General features: G+C 49.1%; 1 protein-coding gene across 3 annotated transcripts in view; it reads right to left on the reverse strand.

Annotated features, from left to right (window-relative positions):
- The window catches only part of LOC144162421 (ATP-binding cassette sub-family G member 8), a 399,408-nt gene that overhangs the window by 267,074 nt on the left and 106,889 nt on the right, over nucleotides 1-25,445 (reverse strand). The window contains exon 1 of one of the 3 annotated variants that reach the window (XM_077692941.1): nucleotides 75-218. The exons of the other annotated variants lie outside the window; for them this stretch is intronic. Within the exon in view, the coding sequence (XP_077549067.1) occupies nucleotides 75-78 (4 nt within the window). The 5' untranslated portion in view covers nucleotides 79-218. Of the gene's footprint in view, nucleotides 1-74; nucleotides 219-25,445 lie in introns of those variants that run through there. 3 annotated transcript variants of the gene reach the window in all.

Raw genomic sequence — 25,445 nt, forward strand, 5'->3', positions numbered from 1 at the left:
CTTCATTAAAAAAAAGATGGTTCACTAAATAACAACCACTATACCCCTTTGTCTCATGGGATTTGCATGCTTACTCATTTTTCGCTTGCTTGGCGGGTGAAAAACCAACGGTCTGCTTGGGAAATCTTCATTCGTCTTATACTTTGGCTGCTGCTTCCCTTTCTATCGGATTCCTAAGTTACTCGTGGTTTTCGCGCGGCGGGCATGTCTTTCCGCATTGCCGTGGAAACCAAGTGCTTTGTCTAACGCTTTTTTTTTTGCTGCACCGCTAGGAGCTTCTGTCCTGCCGTACTTCTCTGCTAGCTTTGTTTCCCAGCGCGCGTTTCAAAAGAAGAGAAGGAGGAGAAGGAGGACGACAGGATCTCCGGACAATGATACGCTCAGGCCGCGGAAGGAATGTTAGCGCAAACAACAAGACGAGGCGAGGGATGCGAAAGGCAAAGAAAGGGGCGCCGCTTCTGTGCGGAGCTATTTCGTCTTTTGTCTCCCTTCAAAGGAAACGCTTCTGTCGTCTCTCGGCTCTCACTCTCGCTGCGCCATTGTTTCTGCGGCGAGAAGTGGATGGCAGTTGCGGAGGGCCCTTGCCTCAATGCGTATTCGAAGTGCCCGGGCGAACTTGCTCGATTCAGCCGCGCCGCTCCTTCCTGATAGGCATCGGATGTTCGGGCTCCTCGTGTTTATACACTTGACGCTGGTTCGAGCGGCAGCTTCGGCTACAGCGTCTTTATGTTTGGCATGCTGCGCTGCGGCGTCGCCGAAATTGGGTTATTTTTCTGCGGTCGCTCTATTATGCATTCGGCCACAGCTGGGCGTTTTATTCTACTTTCTATATTCCGGTCGCACTCGCTACCTGACCCTCTCTTGGGCGCCATCCCCACCGCCGCGTCTCGGGCGTGTCTTTTCCATTCGCCAAATTCCCGTAGACGGTGCATCGATTTGAAGATGCGCTAAAACGCCTTCGTTTGAGAGCGGGTTCGAGTTTCCGCCTGCAAGATGATGGGATGCGTGTTGTGTGCCTGGGAGTTCACATAAATTTGGGACCTAGTTTCGCAACGCTTCCCATCCTCTTCGGTTGTAAATGGAAACGCTCTCGTGACTGGTTTTCCGAGCGCAGACCCCGTTTCACTGCTTTGTCTTGGAGATGAGGCACCTCGTTCCTTGAGCAAACGGTCCTGCTGAATTGCAAGACGTTCCTGTTTGTGTGGCGACAACCTCCGCTTCTGCTCGAACCACAGTCCCGTTTATGCGACGAGTGGCTGCAGCGTTCTTTCGCCATGCGCGCCGTCATTTTCTTTGGCTCCAGGAATACATGTGGGGTGCTGTAGTTACATGCGCTTATTGCCTCAAAACGCTTCGTTCCAACGCTGCACTGCATAAAAAGTAACCGTGATACGCCCGGTCTGTGTCCGTCGAGTGGTACAAATGCTTACCAAACAAAAATACTGACGACAGTTCTCAACCTCCAGCCCCGGCCATCCAGGGAAAGACGGTGTGCATTTTAATTCACGCTAAGCAGTGCTGAAATTACTGCCTTCTCCAGCGCTCCCATTTTTTGGTTCCGGGAGCTTTGGCCTATAATATAGCGGCTTTCCGACTGCACGTCACATGGCAGGCTTAGAATTCAGCTGTCTCCGTTCTTGTCAATGAGACAAAAGCGAGCTCCTTCATTTTGGTGCAAGGTGGCTCTAGGTGAGTCGAATTTGTATAACTCTGAAAGGCAGGAGGGGAGAAGCTATTAAAGGGACTGTGCAGCATTTCGGAGAAACGCTCTTTCCTTCGCGTCTGGAAGCATTGTGCTATAGTTATCCACACTACAGAGCGGCTCTGTGTAATCTGGTAGTCGCAGCAGAACACTGGGCCACCGGTTTCTGCTCTGCTGCAATGCTTTTTTTGAAAGCACCTGTCGAATGCACCTGTTGCTGCAATAGAAAGGGAGCGGCCAATAGCCATTACATTGCCGTAACGACGTCAGTCCAGCGCTCAAGGAGCGGCAAGGCTCGCGAAAGGGAGAAAAATCTTTTGAGCAGGTTGCCAAGTTATCGGACAGGAATAGAGCAGTAATTTTTTGGCTGAGGTGCTCTGTGACCCCCTATTCTACGTACTGGATGTGTTTTTTGACTGCCTTTTCAAAGCAATAAAGATTTAGACAAAAATTGGAAGTGTTGGAGGGTGTTCTTGAGCAATGTCATTCTGTGCGCTTATGCAGCAATAATCACGTTTACAACAACAGATGAAAAAACGACATTAAATTAAACAGGATTATATCCAGGTGTGTGGCTGACCGTGTTGTTCTTTTTTCTAGGTGCGGAGTACCATAGGATCGCCCAATGTCCGCCCGCGTCTGTGCGCATGGCATTTACAATCGCAATAAATCACCTGTGTCTGGTAGACCAGACCGAATTAGTGTCAGTCGCCTTACCCATTGGGCTACGACCGTGAGTTAGTACCCGAGAGTCAAACGGCATACTCCCTCGCCTGTAACGGTGCGGAGTACCTTAGGACCTCCCAATGTCTGTCCGCGTCCATCTGTACGCATACCATCATCAAGGAAAAATCAAGCGAAATTTGGTTTGAGCCTGGAGTTGCAGTTTCATTTAGGGAATAATCAAGGTGCAACTCACTACTCAAATCGAATGACGGTCGGGGCGCAAATGGGGTGTCACAACTTGGATGTCATTTCGAGCACCCGTACTCCGCAGCCTCGCCATCATCCACGGAGTGGAGATGCTGCCATTTTTTTGTCCTAACGCACCGACGCTACACATGGGCTATCAGGCGAGCCTTAGTGAAGGGCTCCGGATTAAGTTCGAGCACCTGGGGATCCTTAACGTGCGTCGAAATTTCGAACACACGGGTGTTTTCGCTTTTCCCTTCCATCAGGCGGCCAACCGCGCGCAGTGATGGTCGAGTGAACGATTGTGGATAAAATATTGGGCATAACATAACAAAAACTTTTTAGTTTTCATTCTTTTTTTCTGACGAGCCGCTTCACTCTGTGTATGTGGCCTGCTAACCCAGGGTGCAGTGGTAAACTTCGTGGCTTTACCTAAGCGATCATGGAGTTCCTTTCGACGGGGAAGCATTGGCTCCGCTAGCAGCGCCTAGTAGCTGCACTGCAAATGCTACATGGCTTCCAACAAACCCGGCCAACGAGAGCGCCCAAAACTCACCACGACGGCTGGGAATGCCGGCTGAAGGCCTCGGAGGGACATTTTCAAGCCACCTGGGCAGGCCTTGTAGCTTCAGCCCTGCTGCAGGCGCATTTTGAGACGAACCAAAGTGTGCGTATGGTCACGACACGACGCCGCATCCGCCGTAGAAGGGCTTCGGATGGCAACGCCATTTCCTCCCAGTTTGTTTGCACCGAGGGCAGTGCAAACGTGTCAGAACCTGTGCAGCGCCGCGGCATGAAGCAAAGTGTGGCGTGGGTTCCAATACCACTGTTTCTATAGCAACAGCGTAGCTGTTAGAGCTTGAGCTTGATTTGTGGCATTAACAAAAAAATACCCAGGAAAAAAAATTACGCTACCTGTAAAGGGTGCACCACCGCAGATAGGATATTGCGACAGTGAAGCCGGCTTTTGCGGCTTCTCGAGTGTGATCACGAGGGGTACATACGTATGCCCACCTTTTGCTATACCAGTTTAAAGCTCACAGTGTTTCTTGGGCTACTCGAACGCAAAAAAAAAAAAAAATGACGCATCGTGTACTAGTTCTGAAACGCTGGGGAAACAGCGGATGGGGGTGCTGACCTAGCTTCTTCCCCCCTGGGATCCGCTGTCAGTGTAGGGTACCGTCCGGAACGGCGTTGTAAAATCCGCCTAAAGTCAGCCTCACCCCTCAACACTTAACCTAACCGAGCAGAACATCGCAAAACCTATCAAAACTTAGCAAAGACCGGAAAAACCTAGCGAAACATGGCAAAACTGGAAGAAGTTAGGTCGCCCACCAGCTCCGCTGTTTCTCCAGGCTTGCACCACAAGTGCCATCTGTGCCAATTTTTTAACACCAGAGCTGTTTACGCCGACGCAAGTCCGTCCGGCGTGAGTGCGTGCCTGGCGGCGACCGGCCGGCGTCGTCAAGACTTGCGCGTGGGCGCAGGACACGTGAGGAGCTCCCACGTTCGTCTTCACGAGCTCCTCATGTGGCGCCAGGAGCTCCCGATGGCGATGCTCGTGCGCGCATGCATAGGACGCAGAAATGTTAAAGCTGTGTTAAAGAAAGGGGCGCATACACGGTGTTGCAGAAAAAAAAAAAGGCTGTGAAAGTAATTTGCGCCAAAAGGCAAAAAGACAACTCGAAGAAGGCTGTTCAAATGCGATGCACTAGTAGGAGGGTTGCTCATAATTATTTTTCATTCGTTTGCGAGATGACCCCGAATGAGTATTTTCAACGAATTAGTAAACACCTTGACGGAGAAACATCAGTTGCTACCATCAGGTTGAAAGAAATAAAGGACGCTCACGCTAACGCGTAAGAATGGAAGGTAGCGAAACTTCACGTAACCTTCACGACCATCACGACGGTTGAAGTCCACGATTGCATCCGCTTTGCTTCTTCTTCGCTGCTGCAACTACCTTTGCTCCATCATTTTTGCTATAACTGTGAAGAAGCAGCAAATCGAAGGCGAAGAACGAACGGACAGAAAACTAGGCGCCCCCAGGCGCAACGTACGTGTTCCCTGTCACGTGCTCTGTGTCGAGCAGGCGGCGTGGTTCCTCTCCCAACACTCACAGCCGAGTGAGTGCTGTCATGCTGAGTTTTGTGCAACGCCGAAATCAACGAATTGCTGAACGACCTCTCTGTTAAGAACTGCTGGAGTTTTTGTGTAGGTGTGTGCCCATGAAAGCCTGATGCAGCAGGCGGTCAGCTTGAGCCGCATGCATTTTATACGTGATTTTTCTTATTTAGCGTTGTTTATCGCCTTACGTCTCTGCTTGATATTTATAATGACATAAAAAAACTGGTATAAGCTCCACAGATGCCTAGCGCAGGGTTCTTAACGAAGTGAAAATCCCGTCCCCCTCGTCCCTCCAACCACAATACCGAGGCAGAAAACGGGCCGGGCTGATGAAACGCCCCAGACGACCGGCAAATGGACGCGAGCGCTCACGGTGGGACGAATCCCCCCGTTTGCTTGAGGGGTGCTGCTTAGATCGACAGGGGGTGCCGGTCAGGCGATAAAGGCACTCTTCTTTGTTCCCGCACTGGGTGCCCAAATCTGGGTCGGTTTGTCTGTTTTTGCTATGTAGGGAGATGAGAGATCTGGAAAACAAAGGAACACTTATCGTAGTGGCCTCCGCTAGCTCGTAGCTTTCGACCGTCTTCGTACGGAAGAAAAAAGCAGGCAGGGGAACCTCAAACGCCTTCGGTGGCAGCTCACTCTTGATATATTGATGGCGTTAGTCTCAGCAGCTCCCCAGGCACGGCGAAATGGCAGTGGGATCCAGGACAGCTGAAAAACGCAATTGGCAGCACTGGTTCACTTCACAGATCTAAACTCTTCAAGGATGGTCCTCGTCCGAAACGTCGTAATGAATTTTCTTTGATTGCGCCCCCTCTTTCATTCTTTTACGTTTCATCAGTTGTCATATATATATAACCCGCCGCGGTGGCTCAGTGGCTAAGGCGTTGGACTGCTGAGCACGCGGTCGCTGGTTCGATTCCCGGCCGCTGCGGCCGCTTTTCTGATGGAGGCGAAAAGCAGAAACCCCCGTGTGTTCGAGATTTCGGCTCACGTTAAAGATCCCCAGGTGGTCAAAATTAATCCGTAGCCCTCCACTACGGCGCGCCTCATCGCCTGAGTTGCGTCGGCGCGTTAAACCCTACAATCAATCAATCAATCAATCAATCAATCAATCAATCAATCAATCAATCAATAAATCAATCAATCAATCAATCAATCAATCAATCAATATATATATATATATATATATATATATATATATACATACACATGCAGACATATACATACATACATACATACATATCTATAGCGAATCAGAATAGGAAACGAGGAGCTCGTTGAAAATAAGAAAGAAGTAAGGCTTGGCAGTCAAGAACACCTCGGAAAGCAAAGGGGAGGATGTGGTAGGTCACTAAAACAGATAAAGAATTTCAAAAGAAAGTAAGTAGAGAATAGAATGCCCGCCGGGTGGGATCCGAACCCACGACCTCCAGATACCCCCTGGTGCGACGCCACTACGCTACCGGAGGGGCTATTTTCCCTTCCACTTTCTGGGGTATTTATGTTAAGGTATTTTTGTTTCCCGCGGTTGGGTTTGGTAGCCAGCGCCACTCGGACTACTTCGAGGTCGTGGATTCGGATCCCACCCGGCGGACATTTTTTTCTCCACTTTCTTTCTTTCTTTCTTTCCAAATTATTGATCTGATTTAATGACCTACCACATCCTCCCCTTTGCTTTCTGAGGTTTTATTGACGACAAAGCCTTATTTCTCTCCTGTATATATATATAAATATATATATACATATTGTTACAGTAAACTCTCGATAAACGGAAATCGCTTAAACGGAATTGCCGCTTAAACGGAACAGTAGCCTGTAATTTCGTTGGTTTTGTATTCAGATAACGTAGAAAACTCCCGGTAATCCGAACTAAAATTTCTGCGTCACCGTGTAAACGGAACCATAATTGGAACTTCTTGTGATACCCACTGGCATGAAAATCAACGTTTTACGGTTCCGGCTGTTTCGTTTTAGGGGCGAAGCTCCTAACCCATCCCTTGTGTCTCGTGGTACGTGACCGCCGCATGCTTTCGGAGATGTCGCAAAGTGGGCCGCGTTGCACGCGCAAGAACCGGCTGCAACCGGCAGCGCAAACTCGGCACCGGGGGCGCGAGCTTGTCTGTGTTCGCCAACGGAGGCGCTAGCGCACGTGCACTGCGAGGGGGAGATCACGCAAGAGATCACGCCACGAACGCAGGCAGTCGTTCTCGGAGATCGAACGAGACGCAAGGACCTTTGCTCGTTTCCTCTCGTCTTGTTCGGGCACAAGTTCGCCCTAAATAAAAGTTCTTTCTTTACCGTTGTGTCCCATCCTACGTGACAAATTGTGGTGGAGGTGCGGGGTAGTCCTCGATGGCGCGGGGTCTTTCACCAGGTCTGGGCCTGGGAGCATTGACTCCGAAAATAAAAGTTGATTTGTACAATGTACGCACACAGTCTTACGTCTTTCTTAATGATGTAATGGGCGAACTTTCACGGGAGAGTTACGGTTACCGATAATCTCCCCCTCTCGAGCTTCGCCCCACTTATCATCATTCATTCAGTGGATATGGCGTGATTTTTTTTTTTGCTTTTTCCACCGTGTTTTTTTTAGAATCGTTAGCCTTGTAAGCCTCGTCTCGTGAATAGTTAGCCGTGTTTGCGCAACGAATGCAACATCGCAGTTCTTGTTCCATTCGTTCGGTCTCGATTCAAGACGCCGAGGTTACAGCGCTCAGCTCCTGCCGCCTCCTACGTGCCATCGTGGTGCTATTCGCGCTTCATTACCATCTTCTAAATTCGGTGGCTCGTAAGCACTCGCGAAGTTGAGGTCCCTAGCCTCCTTGAAGATGCAGTTGCAAGGACTCAAACAAAAAGGGCCCATCTCCCCGCGAGGGGCACTCGAGTAAATGCGTCGCATAGGGGGTGGGTGTATTGCGTTAACGTTTAGTGTTTGGGGAGTTGGTGGTAGTGAATGCGTTGTATCAGCAGCTTCTTGACGTATTTTCAATGAGTCAAGGATATAAGGCGCGTCCGTAGCCTTCCATTCTGTGTCGGCTTTGTGGCGCAGTGGGTAGAGCACCATGTACCTTGCGTTCCGCCCGCAGGGTCGTGGGATCGAAGCCAGGCGCCGGTAAGTATTATTTTTTTATATGGTGTAGGGGGAGGGGTGCGGACCTGTTGTTGAGAGCGAGGAGCGTAGCGTGATGCGGGAGAGGAGGAGTGGGGGAGAGGGCGCGCCTGGAACGGCTGTTGCGGACACCGAGGCACGCCGACAACGCCGGGTGACATCGTGAGTTAAAGAAATGCTCTGCATTTAAAATAATTGATGCATTTTGTTGTGCACAGCGACTCATTGTTTCCAAATCAACTTTGTGAATGCTGCGCCCTAACCTCTTGTAGTTTTCTTGCTTTCTGAAAAACTATCAGCTACAGTCACCTTCTAGTGCTTAGAGTTCAATGAAATGCCATTAATAGTGTGTACGCACATAGTTTTTCACCGTTTCACATCTCGCTCAGTGAACGGAACTCCTGTTAAACGGAACTAATTTTTTCGGTCCCTACAAGTTCCGGTTACCGAGAGTCCACTATATATATATATATATATATATATATATATATATATATATATATATATATATATATATATATATATATATATATATATATATATATATATATATATATATATATATATATATATATATATATATATATATATATATATATATATATATATATATATATATATATATATATATATATATATATATATATATATATATATAAATATATATATATATATATATATATATATATATATATATATATATATATATATATACATATATATATATCATCAGTGTGTCGAATCGAAAAAATACCAATACCTGCTTGGTTACGGTTCGGGTTTGGGTGAATTCATTTGGTTCTGGTTCAGTTCAAGTTCGGCTAAATCACAACCCGAACCGGTTCGGGAGTTACAAACGATTACGAAGGCGGGGGAATTTTTTTTTAGTTTAAGGCGACCGTAAAAACTGCATATTATTCTGGCGCATTCAGAATACTGCTTGTTCCAAGTAATAGTTTTGCAATATTAAACACGACAATAAGAAATTAAACCAGATATCAAGGAAAACAGGCGAACGAGTGACCATTTAGCACCTACGTTTCGTTCACCACTCATGTTGGCCTATGGGGAGGCCTAAAGCAACCACCAAGGGTCAAACTATCTGTGGGATATACTTTTGCCCGCTTCCTGTTTTGTTGTTGTTAAAACGGCAATGTTCTTTCTGGAATACCCCATCACCCTGAACGTTGAACTCCTAGTGTTATGCCTGCGATGTGGCGAGTCACCTCCGCACATTAGAAGGGGACGTGTCTAAATGCCAATGGTGTACTTTTTTGCATCCGTTGTAGCATAATAAAAATCCTACAGCAACCGCGGAAATGCTACCTGTGAAATACACTGTTTGGCCATATGGAATAACTTGTTAGCAGCCACGTTATCACGGGTGTGAGCCAAAATTTTGTTATAAGTGAGCTTCAGTTAACGCTCAGTCACTCATTATCTCTCTCATCACTAGCATTTTGAGACAGCTGTCACGGATGTGTGAGTCACCATGGATACGTCTCCGTTCGGCCTGACCACCGCCCTCGCTCCGTACGCTAAATCGCAAAGTCGTATAACCGATTAAGCGTGCACAAATTGAAGGGTGATTGGACTCGTGAAGCCCGACATGGAACTATTTTGGGGAGACGTTCTTTGATTTGTCGATAACAGTGCTGCCCCGCAGGAACGGGGAGTAGGAGCAGCAGGATGACAAGTTAGACTAGTCAGTTGAAGTGACCATGGGGCGATGCGATGCATCTGGGCGGTGCTTGTTACGGTTGCGCCGACCATCGCGGTAGGAGACCTGTTAGTCTCCATTCAAATCATTGGTGGTCATCGGATGTCATCGTAGCGGCGGCGGTGGAGCGACTGAGCGGAGCGGCACAGTTATCACGTTTATATGTACCGCGCGTTAACGGTGAAGGGAATGAGAGAAAGTAGTGCATGCGCATGTGTTAACCGAGCGCTAACGCGCGCTAACGCACAGCTGTCATGGCGAGGGGAGCGAGCGCCAGCGCAAGATGGCGCTGCGGTGAGAGCGGTGTTACCGCGCAGCTGGCGTGGAGAGGAGAATGGGGGAGAGGCGTGCGGATGGACGCCGGATGCATGCATGGAGGGACAAGGCAAGTTAAAGAGATGTGGCGCATCTAAAACAAAGCTGTGTTGAAACAGACGAAACATCAGAACACGCAGAAAGGACGAGCGCTGGGGAGACATGACATCACGGGACGAGCCTGCCTTTGTGAACGTGTCATCTACTTTGTTGCTTCTTTTTCTTCCAAGACAAGATACGCAGTGCCTGGAAGGTTGGGGGATACATTTTCTTGCAAAAGAATACAGGCGTACCATACGCTAACAGTTCGCTCTACTTTATGTATTATCATTATGTAGATCCTTCAAACAAAAAAAAAAAAAACGGCTAGCGTGGTCGCTCTACGCGCCCAGAAACACCTATGATTATACCAGGCACTACAGTGCTCGCTGCTTTCGCAGTAATGACACATGAGGTTGTTCAAGGTCGGAGAAAGGAAATAAAGTCTAGCCTCCTCAGTCCCGGGGTACCCAAATGGGGACCATAGGCATAAAGGCAAAATATTTTCCCCGTTTTAAATTCGGGCATCAGAAGTTGTTGTTTCCCTGCAAAAAGCATGCCCTGCTTTTACTAGCCCCCCCCCCCCCCCCCCCCCCCCCCCCCCAGTTGGCGCGATCTGTCCAGGTATTTCTGAAGACCCAGGCGGCAAAATTGGCTTTCAACGGCGCGAGCGATCGAATGCGATCGAAGCAAAACCCAGGGTACCCACAAGGGTACCATCAAATTTCACTACATTCGTTTGCTTTTTTGCTATTGTAATTTTTTCGTTTATTTCTATGGATAATGAACCGAACAAAAGTTTCTTGTAGCATTTTTGTAGCAGTTTTGAAGCATTGTAGAATTTTTGAAAATGTTTTTTCTTGCATTCCACACGCACTGAAACCCAGAGTACCCAATACCATCGAATTGTATTACTTTCGTTTTCTTTTTTGCTATTGTAATTTTTTTGCGTTTATTTCTGTGCATAACGAACCGAATAAAAGTGTGTTATAAAGATTTTTGTATTTGCACATTCTTGGGACTTAAGAGGCTAGAGCAGTCTACCTTTTGGTGTCTTCCTTATTCGATCGCTCGAGGCAGCAAAAAAAGAGCATAAACTATTCGTGTGTGAACTCGGCGCGGAACAATCTAAAACCACGTGGTGGGCCATTTTTAAGTGCAGAGCACTTTAGGGGCCGCATTTTGTCGTAGGTCGCTCGCTCGACCTAAGTAGGGCCACACGGCGTTCCGTCGTCGCGGCGTCCCAGAGAGGCTTCGAAAGCCAAGCGGTTTATATAGTCATAAGCGTTCGAAACTCGTGAACCGCTGGTGCTTGTCACACTGTGACGACTGACATCCCCGTGCCGCGAAAACGCGCTAGCAGACGACGGAGGTGAACTAAAGGTGAGAGATGAGAAAGAGGAAGACCACCTGGACTGGACCTTTTCGGTTCGTCTGCGTGATTTTATCCCTATATTCTTTGCGGAATTCCTGGCAATTGTCCTGGCGCTACGAAAGCTGGATGTGTCAATTTGATCTCCAATGATAATTTTCGATTCTTTTTCTGTATGCCCTTTCTTCCCCTAAAGACACTCCCCTTCTGCGGACGTTTCGGTCACTCCTGCCACCTCACTTCACTGAAATTCACCTTCTTTGGGTTCCTGGTCATGCAGGGAGCACATTCAATGAGACTGCCGACTCTCTAGCAAGGGTAGCACTTTCTGGGCCTGTAGTAGACGTCGTAGAGCCGACACCTTTAATAACAGCAGCCAGGTGCTGTAGGATGCTGAAACTACAAGTACAGCAAGAATCGGTTTTATTATCATTAAGGGATTTTAATCATCTTAAATTCTCATGGAAACCTGAATGGTGCCCTTTACGCAACTTAGAGGTGGTTATTACAGCCTTACGTTGTCGAGTACCCAAGTTAAATAGGTATTTGCACAGGTCTCGTCTGGCGCCAACAGCTCTGTGCAGCTATTGCAACGAAGACGAGTCTGTCGATCACTACCTTTTTACATGCCGACGTTTTTCCCGATTGAGACGTCAGTCCCTGGAGGTGCCGCTTTACAGTTTGGGGATATCCCTAACAGTGCCGGCTATTCTATCGTTCGGGGCATCCGAAACGGGGTTCTGCCACCGGGATGTATGCTCTGCCCTCCCGCGCTACATTGAAAATTCAAAACGATTCTCTTTATGATTGCGATTGGTCACCCTCGCTTTGATTTTTCAGGATTTTTTTTTTCCTTTTTCTCCGAAATTTTTCCAACCGGTCTAAATTTTCTTTCCTAAACGTCTCGTGATTAGATAAGAATTCCATTCATTTTAACCATCCTCTGTTGATTGGCCGATCCCCTGATTGGGTATGTGCCATACCTAAAGGCGCAACAACAACAACAACCACGCGGGGCGAAAAGCACGATAGGGCGGTGTGCCGGTGGAGCTGGTGACCAGACAGCGCTGCAGGAACGGGGGCAAAGATTGCGCTCGGGACGCGGTTCCGGATCGAGCCAAGGGCGTGCTGGCACCGAGCACCGAGAACCGTCCCAGGAGCTGCTCCGGAGGTCCTGCTGCTCCCACTTCATGTGCCTGTTCCCGTTGGCGTTCCGGGCCGATGTTCGGGGTTGAGGCCTAAACCGACCAGGCACAATCGCGCGGGTGGAGTGTTCCAAGCGGTGGCCACCGCAGCTCTCCCGTCACAACCACAGACCCGCCACATTTTCGGTCCACCCACTGGGTCCACGGACAGTCCTCACCACGCTCGCTCGGTGCCCCAATAAGCTTCATCGGCGTCGCCCCGTCACAGCATAGAGCGGACCGTGACGTGCGCGTGTCGTTTCTTTTCCCCGCTTCGAACTTGTGGTCGGACTTGTGTGTTTTCTTTTCTTCGCGTTGCGCGTGTGATTCAGCTTACCGTCGTTAAGATCCCTAGTCTTGTTTCCGAGTGTTTCTGTGTCCGCACCAGAATATATGTTTCTGTGACTCGTTCGCGTGCCACGGCGTGACTTTTCGTCGATCCTCCTCCCCGGGTCACATGCCCGCCTGCTTAACACGCGGCCTCACAAATTATCAAAGCCGCGAGTAAGAGAAGCGCTGTCGTACTCTTCAACAGAATCAAATATATCGAAGAGCATCGAAGGTAACTTTCAGAATCGACACTTTACGAAGCTGTAGTCAGGGCTCCCACTGATGGTTATAAACTTGTCGTCGAAAATAAAACGAGAGCGCTTGTTAAAAGCAAGCAACGATGCTTCATTGTATTCTGGCGTTGGCTCTGTTACCGAAAAACTCTTACGTTATGTGGACAACGTCTTTCGGATACTGAGAAACACTGGACTGTGTTTTTTACCGGCTATGATAGTGTTCTTTGCCTTATGCCTGTCTTTCGGTGTGGGCAGCATTGTGGTCGACGAGGAGGTATGTTTTAAAGTGAATAATAATATCCTAAAAATAATATCTTCTTGCTTTGGTGCAAATGTCGCAGAAAAACTATAGTCCTCTTCAGTGGCTTAGGCAGAAATATATTTCGGGGAATGTTACACGCCACCAAGAAAATAAAAAAATCCCTTGCCACCTTCACTAAATTGGAGGTGGCAGGGCTGAAGCATGCAATGTGTAAGACGCTATTCGTGGCGTTTTGGCCAACGGAAATGAAACCGTTCTGGGTAGAGGTATACAGCTTTGCTGTAAACTCTCTTGTCTATGAAGCACGAAGCTCTTTATCGCGACGGGTAAACGAGTGTCCCGGTGTTTTTTAAGCGCGTTACGTTCTACCGCAAGGCGTAAACGAGTCTTCCGGTGGTTTAGTACTGTTAATACACGAGACGCCGATTACGACGACGACAGGAGACGCCAACAGTCTCAGCCCCTACGAGGCTTCGCCCCTAAAAATAAAGGAATGGAAACTGCGCCGGACGGCTGAACATTACAGTAGTCATTTTTCGGTATCCGTAAATTTATGGAAGGGGGGCAGGGTTCTGACATCCAAACACCAACGACACCCCCCCCCCCCCCCCCCGCCCCCGGCCGCTCTACTGGCTACACCCCTGGTCGTCCGCTGCCCTTTCAATGTTTCTCCTCCCCAGAAAATGTTGAATTAGAAAGTACTGCTTTCTTCGGCATTGACGAAGTGCTGTTTCATAAGATGTGGAAATGGTATCTTGTGCCTGCGCTGTGTTCTTTGTTTACATTGATTTAATTACGAGACATAATTCACCCGCTTATATTCAACAAATGTCAGTGTACACGTCAAGGGAAATAACGCAGCAGAAAGGATGAGGTGCCTTTGAGAGTCATTGCTTTCTTAAGAATGCAAAAAAAAGTTGTTTGATGTCCCTGTAGGTAGACCCAGCGAACGAGATAAAAAGAAAAAAAAAACTCCTGCGCGACGTTCACTTTTTCTTCCTGCGCAGAGTACGGAGAGGGGTGAAGGTTACATCTTTGCCCGTGCCCGCGCTGTGAACGATGCCATGTCGAAAGCCACGGGAAGCCAAGGTGATCCATTGTTCTTGTCTCACGAGGGTGCGTGCATACGCACACATACACACACACCAACACACACGATCGACGAAGCGTACGCGACCTTGCACGCTAGCGTGCGGAACGCCAAGGTACGGCGACGAGCACGAAGGCGTCCGCGGGGAATGTGTTATTGTTCCAGGCTACAAGGGCCCCTCGGTGTAGAAAGATACACGCCAAGGAATGGGCCGCCCTGCTACCCCGCTGGCCGGCATGTCACTCCTCGACAAACCCACGCCTGAACCAATCGACTGCGCAAGGTTCATCTACACTCTTATAAGCTTTTGTCGGCCCCTGCTTCGCGTACTGAACGCGAATTATGTTCAAGAAAGCGGTGCCCTGCTCCCGTGGAGACGGGGCAGAGAGGTTTTCTTTTCCCGCCATTCCTCCGAAATAAATGGGTCCGTCACGCGGCCCGCGTAAATGCGTTCAGCACGAAGTGATTATGCGCCATCGGAAGGGGGAAATATTGAAGTAGGGACTTCTTTGTGTCTACCCTGGTTTCCAATAACACAAGGCCCACTTTAAAAGACCTTGCACTACTCTTGGGCGCTTTGTGGTGCTCCACGAGAACGTGCTCGCGGTGCAGGCATATTGTAGCTTGTGTGTTGTAACAAAAACGTGTAGTGGCGTTAAATGCATGCGCACGTGTGATGCAGAGCCTCTCGTCCGCTATTTTTTTGGTATGTTCATAGTCTCATTGCTTTTTATTGCCACAAACCGAGGCAACAAAATTAAACCCAGCTCCACCCAGTGCGAAATCTGCTGTGCTGAAGCAGCAGAGCTGTGATTCTCCAGAGTCGGCTAGAACGAAACGGGCGCTCGCCCAACAACGGCAGCGCCCTCGCCACGCAAATTCTACGGTTCGCGCAGGACAACCAGCCGCTAAACGTCCGTGGCTGAAGGCTCCCTCCCATAGAACCGGCAGGTGGCGATGATGATGATGATGATGATGATGATGATGATTAGCGGATTCCCATTTGTAACGGGCTGCCGTTGCACAGCGGCCTTAGTCGTAACGCCACTGTAGAATCACCTAGCCAAAAAACGAAGAAATGAATAAAAAAAATAAAATAAAAGAATACCTTTATGAAAATTTTGTGCTAGTCTGACTTCTTTGTTCGCATGTTCGCGAAAGAGAGATCACACACACACACACACAACTACAAAGAAAAAAAGATGCATTTATTCACAGACACCTATTTGTGTTGTCGTTGTACTTGATTGCTAGAGCGGATCTCAGCTTTGAAATTTCGTGTCAGTACTCCTTTAAGCAGGTGCATTAGCCCTTCTCACGCCCGATTCTTGGCCAATCCCCCACGTGGGTATGTGCCATGTCAGCGGCCAGGCAGCGCGCGCCCATCTCCCCCCGTTGCCAAGGAAGACGAGGAGATTCCTGGCCAATCCCCCACGTGGGTATGTGCCATGCATTCGCACGAGCGCGGACATCGCCGGTGGACGCAGGTTCAGGGTCGCTTAAGAAGTGCATTCGCACTTAAAAAAGAAATTGACTTGGGCTGCGGATGCAGTGGGACGAAACGACAACCGGTGGAGCACAAGGCTGACAGAGCGGATACCAAGAGACGGGTCTTGAAGTGTGAGGGGGCCTTTTGCTGGGCGGGAGAATGAATCAAGAAAATATGCGGCCGAAGACATACAGAGCGGTCCGAGGTTAGTGGGAGAGGCCTTCATTCCACACTCGACGTAGTCGTGCTTATTAATATTGTTACCGTTTTATGACTTGATTGATACATGAATTGATGGGTTATAAATAAATTGAAGGATGAAGTATTATTTTTCATTATATGCTTAGAACAAAAGGTTCGAGGTATGCATTTTAGAAGCAATTTCGTTCATCACCATCGCGAGCGTATCAGGTATTGCTTTTAAATTTAACACCTCAATCAAAGCAAGGTCACCGTTGGAGAGAGAGAGAGAGAGAGAGAGAGAGAGAGAGAGAGAGAGAGAGAGAGAGAGAGAGAGAGAGAGAGAGGGATACTTTATTTTACAACTGAGATTTAGGGGGGAGGGATGGCCGAAGCCCATACGGCTTCGGCGACCGCAAGGGCCCGTGCGGTTAGTTCTCTGAACCGCCAGGTCAGAGCTCCCCAAGGCCTGTTACCAGTGGTGGGGCGTGGGGTAGGAGGGAAATGGGTGGTGTGGACACTCACAGAGCGAATGAGAGAGGGTATCACATTGCTGGCAATGAGGGCAGTGTGGTGTTGGAAACTTGTGCGGGTGCGTGTGTGTGAGCGTGGTTCTGTGGGGGAAGCAGTGAGTTTGTAGGATGCGCCACATGTCGGCGGCAGCGTGAGAGAAGCACATAATGGAGTGGCACAGTATGCATTATGGTGGTCTGAGCCAGAATATCCAACACCACGGGAACAATTGTAACTGCCTAATTTCTCATTGTTGTGAACAATTTACAAGGGTAGCATTTTTTTTTTCGGCGTGAAATGTGCACATCCCAAAGATGAGCTACACTATTTTACGTCATATCGCCCGTCGGATATCCTTTCGGCGCAGCATGCCAGTCGGGGACCTCACTTGAGACATGCCTGGGACATTCTCCCGGTTTGGATGTGCGCCTCTTTCGGAACGTTGGGGGTGGGAAGAAGAAGGTGCTACACCACGGCTGCTCTGGCTGTGCGTCATCTTCGGTGCCATCTGCAGGTCTTCTAAGCCCAGTAAACACTGCTTTTCTACCTTTATTCGTGATAATATTAACGAACAGCACTCCTGCTTGCTACCGCCCTGAGGGCAGATCCCGGCCGCAGCTGTAGCTGCTTTTCGGATGGATGCGAAAAGCGAAAACTCGCATGTGTCGAGATTCTGGTGCACGTTAAAAGACTCCCAGGCGGTGGAAATTTATCTGGAACCCTCCGCTACGGCGTGGCTCATAGCGCAAGTGCAACTTCTGCGGGTTAAACCGCGTAATATGACTAAAGTGCCCTATTTTCGCTCTAGTAAGCGATTGAGCATGCACACATTCGACTCACCTTCAAACATCGGTATTTTGCGCACAGCTGTTCCTAGCCTCAGGCGCACGCCGTTGTGGATGAAGACTAATTAATTAATGCATACCGGGAGACCTTTATCGTCAGCCTAAGCATCGCGACATAAAAGATGGCGTCGCCCGTCGCACAGAACGCCCTACATGAAAGCCACTGTTAGACGTGCACCTTTATAAATAAAGACGCCTCCCGTGGTCAGAATCGACCCTGGGTCACTCGCGCTATGAAGCCGGCTTCTGCCCGACTGCGACGTTCCAACACGATTTAAGTGGCTTCGCGTTTTAACGCGAAGCCGCTTACTCAGCAGCGAGCCCTTATCTGCACGGTTGGCTTTTCAAGCTCCTGAATCTTGATGAGCTATGTATTAGGCGTTCCAGGCGTGACCTGATTTTCTTTTTTACAAAGAGATAGCAAATTACTACAAACACAGCAGGTGCGAATTTCCAGCCGCCCACCGCACACTCAGCGCTGCGCAGGCCAAAGCATGAGGCAACTTTAAACCAATACCTACCCGAACCCACTGGCCTATAGTCACTTCCATCCAGAGATCTTCCCGGATAAGTGCAAACACTGCGGCCACCGCGCAGACCTCACGCACATTATGTGGGAATGCCAAAGAAAACCATGAAGCAAGACCCCTCTACCCCCCATAGATATCAAACAGCTAGAGCACTGGGAAACCCTGCTGCGCAGCTCTGATCCTCTAACGCAGCTACGCCTTGTCCAGATGGCCGAAGAAACCGCCAGGGACCAAGATCTCCTGGCTGACTAACGCGGCAAAGAGAGTCCAAGCTCTCTACTTCTGAGCAAATAAAGTTTTCTCTCTCTCTCTCTCTCTCTCTCTCTCTCTCTCTCTCTCTCTCTCTCTTAATTGCATTCATCGATAGTTTCACCGCCCTTCCCTTGTAAGCTCTGTTCACCTGCGAGCGCCAAGCAGATCACTGCGGCCGCAGGGCTGCTTTCATGTTGACAGAACACTGAGCCAGGCACCAGCTAACCGATTCCAACCTGCCTATAACAGTCTCTTTTTATCTTCCATTGACATTTCTTGCGATGTCATGGTTCTTTTTAAAGGCTCCGTGAAAAACTTGACTTTTCGAAAGCACATGTTGTATAAAGGTCGCACATGCACTTCTACCTCTGTTCTTGTGTTTCTTAAGCTACACCTTGCTTATGCTTGTTCGTGTTGATTAGGGCGTCTTCTTGCCGCGAACGCCGAGCTCTTATTGTTCAGAAAATGTTTTCGCTTCTTTTATCCCTGCCCTTCTTTACACATATCTACACATTTATTTTTCCCCATTTCTAATTGATTTCCCTTCCTACATGTCGTCTTTGGTGCGCCTTATATTCATCTACCCAGTGCATCGCCCGAGAAGGCCCTTGCGCTGTTGGTTAGCACTTCAAATAAATAAATAAACAAACAAACAAATAAATAAATAAATAAATAAATAAATAAATAAATAAATAAATAAATAAATAAATAAATAAATCTCTTAAGAAAGGGGCTTCGATTCTTTTGCCTGGATGCAACCGCAGCACCAAGCTCCTTGACCACGGAAGCGCCACTCGAAAAAAAAAATCACCGTCGAGCGCACTAGAACGGGAGACAAAGAAAAATCGCGAAAACGCGTTGGAATCGCCAGTATTTCTAAGCCTTCGCCGTTGAACACCAGCACGTACAAGGACTGTTCCGACCATAAGCACGTATAATAGCACCGCACACACGGCGTGGCCTCGTCATCGGCCAAGCACTCGAAACATTAGCCCAACGTGCCTTTGTTGTCGCTGATGACTGGTCTGCGCTTTCCGCCGAATGCAATACCTCAAACGACGACGCTTGGTGGCCGGACTCTTGCCCTCACACATGAGCGGCCACTGCGTACCAAGTTTGCTGTTTTTAGTTGGGACGGCAACCATCTGGGCGCAACGTCGATATACAAATCCAGTCGGTGCTCGCTGTTCCGGCAAGGGAGAGGCTGCGAATCGCGCGATGATTTCCCCAAATCGTTCGCGAATGAATGTCAGGCCCCCAGCCGGGGGCCGCCGCTATGCGGGGATGGCCATTGAGGTTTCTTTATTCATTTCATCGTTTGAGCACGCCCCCGGCACGAAGATCGTTAGGAGGGAAGCGAAGAAGTGTGCTTAGGGACGAAAGTGTCAGAAGAGATCGCCAAGTCGTAGTGACTACGACCTGACATTATTCAGAAACACACAGGAGAGGAAAGACAAAAAAAGGGCGAGGGGAGCCACATTGGTCAAGGGCAGTTTTCAGTGTTCTGACGTTGGAGAACGCGCCCCTCACAGCGCAGACGGCTGCAAACTCCGCCTTCTTGCCTGGCGTAAGGACTTGAAGAGGTCCAGAGTACATTTCTGCGGGTCTCGCAGGTGGCTGTGGTTAAGCTTAATGCCTCGAGAGTTTCTCCCGAAGCGAGGGTTTCGCTTGCGACACATATGCAGGCGCGTGTTCTTTTAACTTTTTCGATGAAAAGCGTTAAAAACAAAAATGAAAAATTCGGGGAAGCTCGCACTCGCGCGCAAGACTTGAATGGTGAAGCTGTTGTGGGCGAGCATTGCCGGAGGCATAGTCACGTTTCCGTATCATTTGTTACTTGCACAGCTGCGGTGCTAGTAATCGTCCTCGTAAGAATCGTAGAGGTCGTCGTCTTCCTCGCGGCGAGTGCTGGATGCATAGTCATCCTCAACATTGCAGACTTGCACCAGCGCTTCGTCATTGACTGGAGGCAGCGGTGGCGGGGTCTGCAAGTCGTCTCGCGAAGGAGGGCACATTTGTAGCCACGCCTGCCATTATCCATAGGGGCTTCTAGAGAATGCGGCTGCCGCCGTGACCTCTTACACGCAGGCTGTCTGTAGTATCCGGGGTTTTCACATCTCAGCGTTTCGTGGTTCTACCACCAGGGGGCTACGCCCCGCGGGTATATTATGACGTCACTCGTAATAAATGTGCTCTCTTTTGCCTTGGCTCTTTCACCGGCCGTTTGTCTCCTGCATCACCTTTCGGGGCCGTCGCCGACGCGACACCACACTGTCTTTTCAGCGTTAGCATGAGCGCTGGAGCTTATTTTCTTATTTTCTTTTTTTTTGCTAAAGCCACTGCGCGTGCCGGGAATGCATGGTGGTCGCCACGAGGCACGCGCTTACGAGCGTTCGGAATTTTGTAGCGTGAGCTACACTGGCCGAGGTGGAGCAGTTTCGCATGGCTCCTGGGGACCCGTGCTGCGCATGCGCGAGGAGCAGTGACGTCTCACGGCGCACAGTTGGCGCGCCAGAGCTACCGCCGCCGCGACTGGGTTGGATTGGATTAAATTGGGTTACATTGGATTACATTGGAAATCGTTTTAGCAGCAGTAAGCATGATAATCAGCTAATCCTAGACCACCAGGAAAGCTAAGAATAACCATCTGGAGCTTAGCTCACCCTACGTATATCCTGGCGTAGCCGAGCTAAGCCACGGCTATTTTTTTCAGAGAATTCACCGTCACGTTTACAGTATAGTACTGTCGGGCAAGCGTGGCAGGGGGCGGCAGAAGGTCAGATGGGCCGATGAGATCAACAAGTCTGCGGGGATGAATTGGTCGCAGTTAGCACAGGCCCGGGGTAATTGGAGATTAACGGGAGAGGCATTTGCCCTGCAGTGGGCATAGATGGTGGTGATGATGATGATGACTGTCGTTGTACTAACGCCTGGTTCATGCTAGTGTCGGAATTGTCGTCACGTCTTTAAGCAGTGACGTCGTCTTATGTATCGGCCAACCAGATTCCGGGAGGCACGATTTCTTAGGTCCGTCGCTTACAATATGTCCTCTCCGTCAGTAGTCCAAATAAGGCAAAAAACCGTTTATTATTATTAATTACGAGAGGGAAGTGCCGCTACAGCCTGCGAAAACAACTGGACTCGGCTTGGAGCAGTATTACTACACCCGGATACAAGTCAAGAACGTCAATTGCCCACGTAGGGTATAACTCCGCCGACGCAAGAGACCCTGATGTCAACGCGGGGGCGTGTTTTGGAAGCAGATTGCGCTTAATTGACATCGTCTGCTTTTTTCAGGCTGTTGGTCGTCACTGCAGTAATTTATGAGCACAGCGAGTGAGAAAAATCACAGAAACGACTCGTGGCACGTTCAAAAAATCATGCACTCCTCCGCATTCCCGCGAGGGATTCCTTGGTTTTCGTCTGAGGTGGGACTTTGGCGTGCGCACGGTTTGGACTTTGAATCGTTGAGCTTTGACTTTGACTCACACGCAGTTCGGATTTTGATCTCAGTGGCTTTGAATTTCACCGTTCGCCATTTGACTTCGCACGAAGAAAGCTTCGCGCTCACCCATCGTCGTCGATACACGGAAAGGTGCATGATTTTTCAGTCTAGTTTTGCACGTCGATGCACTTCCCTCCAAATCCAAACGCTTCGACTCTGTCAGAATGGCGAAATCGGATAGTCGTCGGATTCATAACGCGGGGGACCAAAGTTCGATTGCGACCACGGGAATCGTATTTTTTCTTGTGTGGTCATCGTGTGCCCTCAAAGTTGGCGTTCCTGTAGTGCGCTTTCACAAGAAATACGCCGTCAGTGAGGCACAAAAACATTCGCTTTGAAGTGCTTGCAGTAACACGGTCTCTGTGCTGGCCGAAGGAACACTGGACTGCACTGATCAGGCATACAAGCGGCTTTCGCTGTCGTTCTTACATTGTATCCGAGCATGGGATGTAACATTAGCTCAGAGAGCAAAGCCGCACCCGTTATAGCCGTACACTGCCCACATAGCACGGCTCTGTTCGCTACCTGTCAAGACCGTTTATCGGTGCATTTTTTCACGCCGCCGCGCCGCCGCTGGCCGCTTCTGTCCAGCGCTGTAGTTGCCTGCCTTACAAGGCTGTTTCCTCTGTTTTTTCGAGTCTTCCTAGCTAGCCGCACCGCTCTCCCTTGCGGCCGCGGTGGCCCCAAGGCCAAAGAAAAGAGCACAGAGACACCAATAAAGTCTGGATAACGTTCAATGATTTGAAATCGTGTTGGACGAGTTCTCCTCGCGCAAGCTCCCGTTGAAGAAGACGGAATCGTAAAATAACAACCACATTCACATCACGGCAGCCACTTTCATTTTTTGCGCTGTACCCGCTAAATAACTTTACCACCACGCACACTTTTAATTAGGGCAGTCTGATATTGCCGATAGCGGACGCCGCTGGCTAATTTCGTGCGTACACCGTCACTTGCATACAGGCTTGGTTGGCGCAAACAAGTGCGCGCGTAAGAGTCCCTTCATTATGTATGTATACAGCTGTGCTAGAAGCATTCCAGTTGTGGTATGATTCATATTTGCACACATTCCAAAGGTAATTTTAGCAGCGCAGGTGTTGTAGCCGGCCGTAATCTGTGGGGCATAACGCGTTAAAGATAGTAAGAATATGCCCAGAGCTCCTGGTGCACGTGGCTCGTGCCAACCGCCGAGCGTCCCCGGCTCGAGCAGTGGCTTTAGCAACATGTACAACAACAACAGCAAAACAAAAACAAAAACAACAAAACAAAACAGCAACAACCAAAAAAACTGGTGAAAACCCAGAGGAGCGCCTCGCGTTGCCTAGCAACCAACAACGCCACAGATGGCTCAACATCTGCTCCACGGAACATCGACGTGACTCCAGGAACCCCGCGCATGCGTCGTGCACGTACGCGCATGCAATTCTTGGCACAAGGAACACGACGATATCGATGCATATGACGATGTCTAATACTAGCACAGTGGAAAGCGACGGTGGAGCATATAAACAATTTCAAATTTGTAGAAACGCGTGGTGATGTGCCCTTCGGTGCTCATCTAAAAAGAAATCCTGCAGCTTCGCTACGATTCCAGCCTTGCGCGACCTATAGTGCGAGCTGCGCCTGTTTTTAACACCGAAGGTGTTCAACAGATCCTTTGCGTATGGTGTCCGCAGTTTAGAAAATTCCAAGAAAATGCCGAGCGCTCGTGCGTTCGTCAAGCTAAGCATACGTACTTAGGGAGATTGAGCAACAAAACATTCCACCACTCGCCGTATCGTGGAAAACTCGCTCGGAACGACACAGACACGTCATAGCGTACGCCCCTTGTTCGTTCGTCCTCGTGTCGTCGTGCGCGTACCGCAGAAGAGCCGCGACTTGAATGTCGAAGCTGCTGTGTGTGATTATTGACTCTACATGTCTCGGTCACGAATTGTTCGCACAGCCGAGGAAGAGACCGCGCTCGGAGAGGCTCGGCGTGCAAAGCATCCGCTAGAGGCGATAAGTCGCGCTTGCAGAGTGGCGTACGGAAACGTCAACCAAAAAGACAAGCTCACTCTGGCCTTGCTCAACATAAGCTCATTGAAATTCCATGCCGCCGACGTCAACCACGACACTGCAGCGATACTAAGGCTAAAATTTGTGTCCGCCAGTGACCACCTACAACAGCCTCGCCATTCAAGTCTTGCGCGACTTATAATGGAAGCTTCAGTTTTTATATGCGTCTCTCAACCCAGACAGCATACGAGCGTAATGGTCTCTGGCCTTCGTACGTAGAGCCGAAGTTCAAATGTGTGTTCTTCCATAAAGACGCGAAGAAATTACGACTTTCCCGCGTGATGTGAAACCCCGCCGTGGTGGCTCAGCGGCTAAGGCGTTATGCTGCTGAGCACGATGACGCGGGTTCGATTCCCGGCCGTGACGGTCGCTTTTTGATGGAGGTGAAAAGCAAAAACGCCCGTGTGTACGAGATTTCGGCGCATGTTAAAGATCCCCACGTGGTCAAAATTAATCCGGAGCTCTCCACTATGCCGCGCCTCATCGCCTGCGTTGCGTGGGCGCGTTAAACACTAATATCAATGATTCAGTCCGCCATGTTAAAACTGCAGAAAATGCCGCCAGTTGACCGATTGGGCATGGCTTGTATGCAAACTCTTCTCGCGTAGCGTGGTGGTTTGTGGCAGCTCGTCGCTGTCGTTAATATTTTATCTCGGTATACCAGCCCGTCAGGTGCCCGTACGAGACGGTGAAGCTGCAGTTTCGACAAGGGCACGGAATTAAACTGGAGCGCGAGTACAAGAATTTCTCGATGCACTAAGTCCGCTTAAGTGGTTTGAAGGCAACAGCCTAGACGTTACGGAAGACTTTTCCCTCGCTGCATCGTGTTTGCAACCTTTTCTTCTTTTACGGGCGAAGCCCCTTAGGGACTCGGGCTGTATGCGTCTCATGTAGTCGTCGTCTCGTGTAGTCACGGTACTAAAACGCCGGGACACTGTCCCGCTAAGGGAGGGAGTAGTCTGCCACGGACGTTTAGCTGCCGATTCATTTGAACGAACCATGGGATTTGCGTGGCGACGAGGCTGCCGTTCTCGCGCGAGCGCCGTTAACGTTCTGCAGCCGACAAAATTACATCTCCGTTCTTTCAGCGAATTTCACACCGGGTGGAACAGGGTTCAGTTGCTGTTTTGTTTTTTGCTGGGTGGGCCACTTAATGGGCCCGCATAATAATTAAAAATAAAGTAAAAAATATTTTTACTTTTGTTGCAATCTGTTTCTCGTGCTGGCGAACCACAGACATGTATGTATCCTTGTTCCTTCATTCGTTTTTGTATTCATATTGTTCCTGTTTCCCACTCAGTCTATTTATGCAGAAATATTCCCGAAACAAAATTATCAAGAGTTATTACATTAATTTATTATCACCCTCGGTAGAATGCCGAACTTGCTTAGAGTACGCACGTTAACAGGTAAGAAAGTAGTTATAATAAAATAAATTCGAAACCAGCGTTGAAAAGTGCTCGTGCAGCACTCGAGTCAAAGACAACGTATAAAATTGGAAAGGAGTACCAATATAAGTACGACGTGGAGACATTTCATACCGGCGCACAACAAATCGATGTATAAACAACGCCTGTGGTTTGAACTAATGTTTACTGCACTGAGAAGCAGAGCCTCAACTACGCTGGCCTAGCGTTGTCTTTTATGGCAGTGAAGACCACAAACAAAC

Source organism: Haemaphysalis longicornis, unplaced genomic scaffold, assembly GCF_048455015.1.
Source record: "Haemaphysalis longicornis isolate Haplotype H1 unplaced genomic scaffold, Haemaphysalis longicornis Haplotype H1 scaffold_12, whole genome shotgun sequence".
Lineage (NCBI taxonomy): Eukaryota > Metazoa > Arthropoda > Arachnida > Ixodida > Ixodidae > Haemaphysalis > Haemaphysalis longicornis.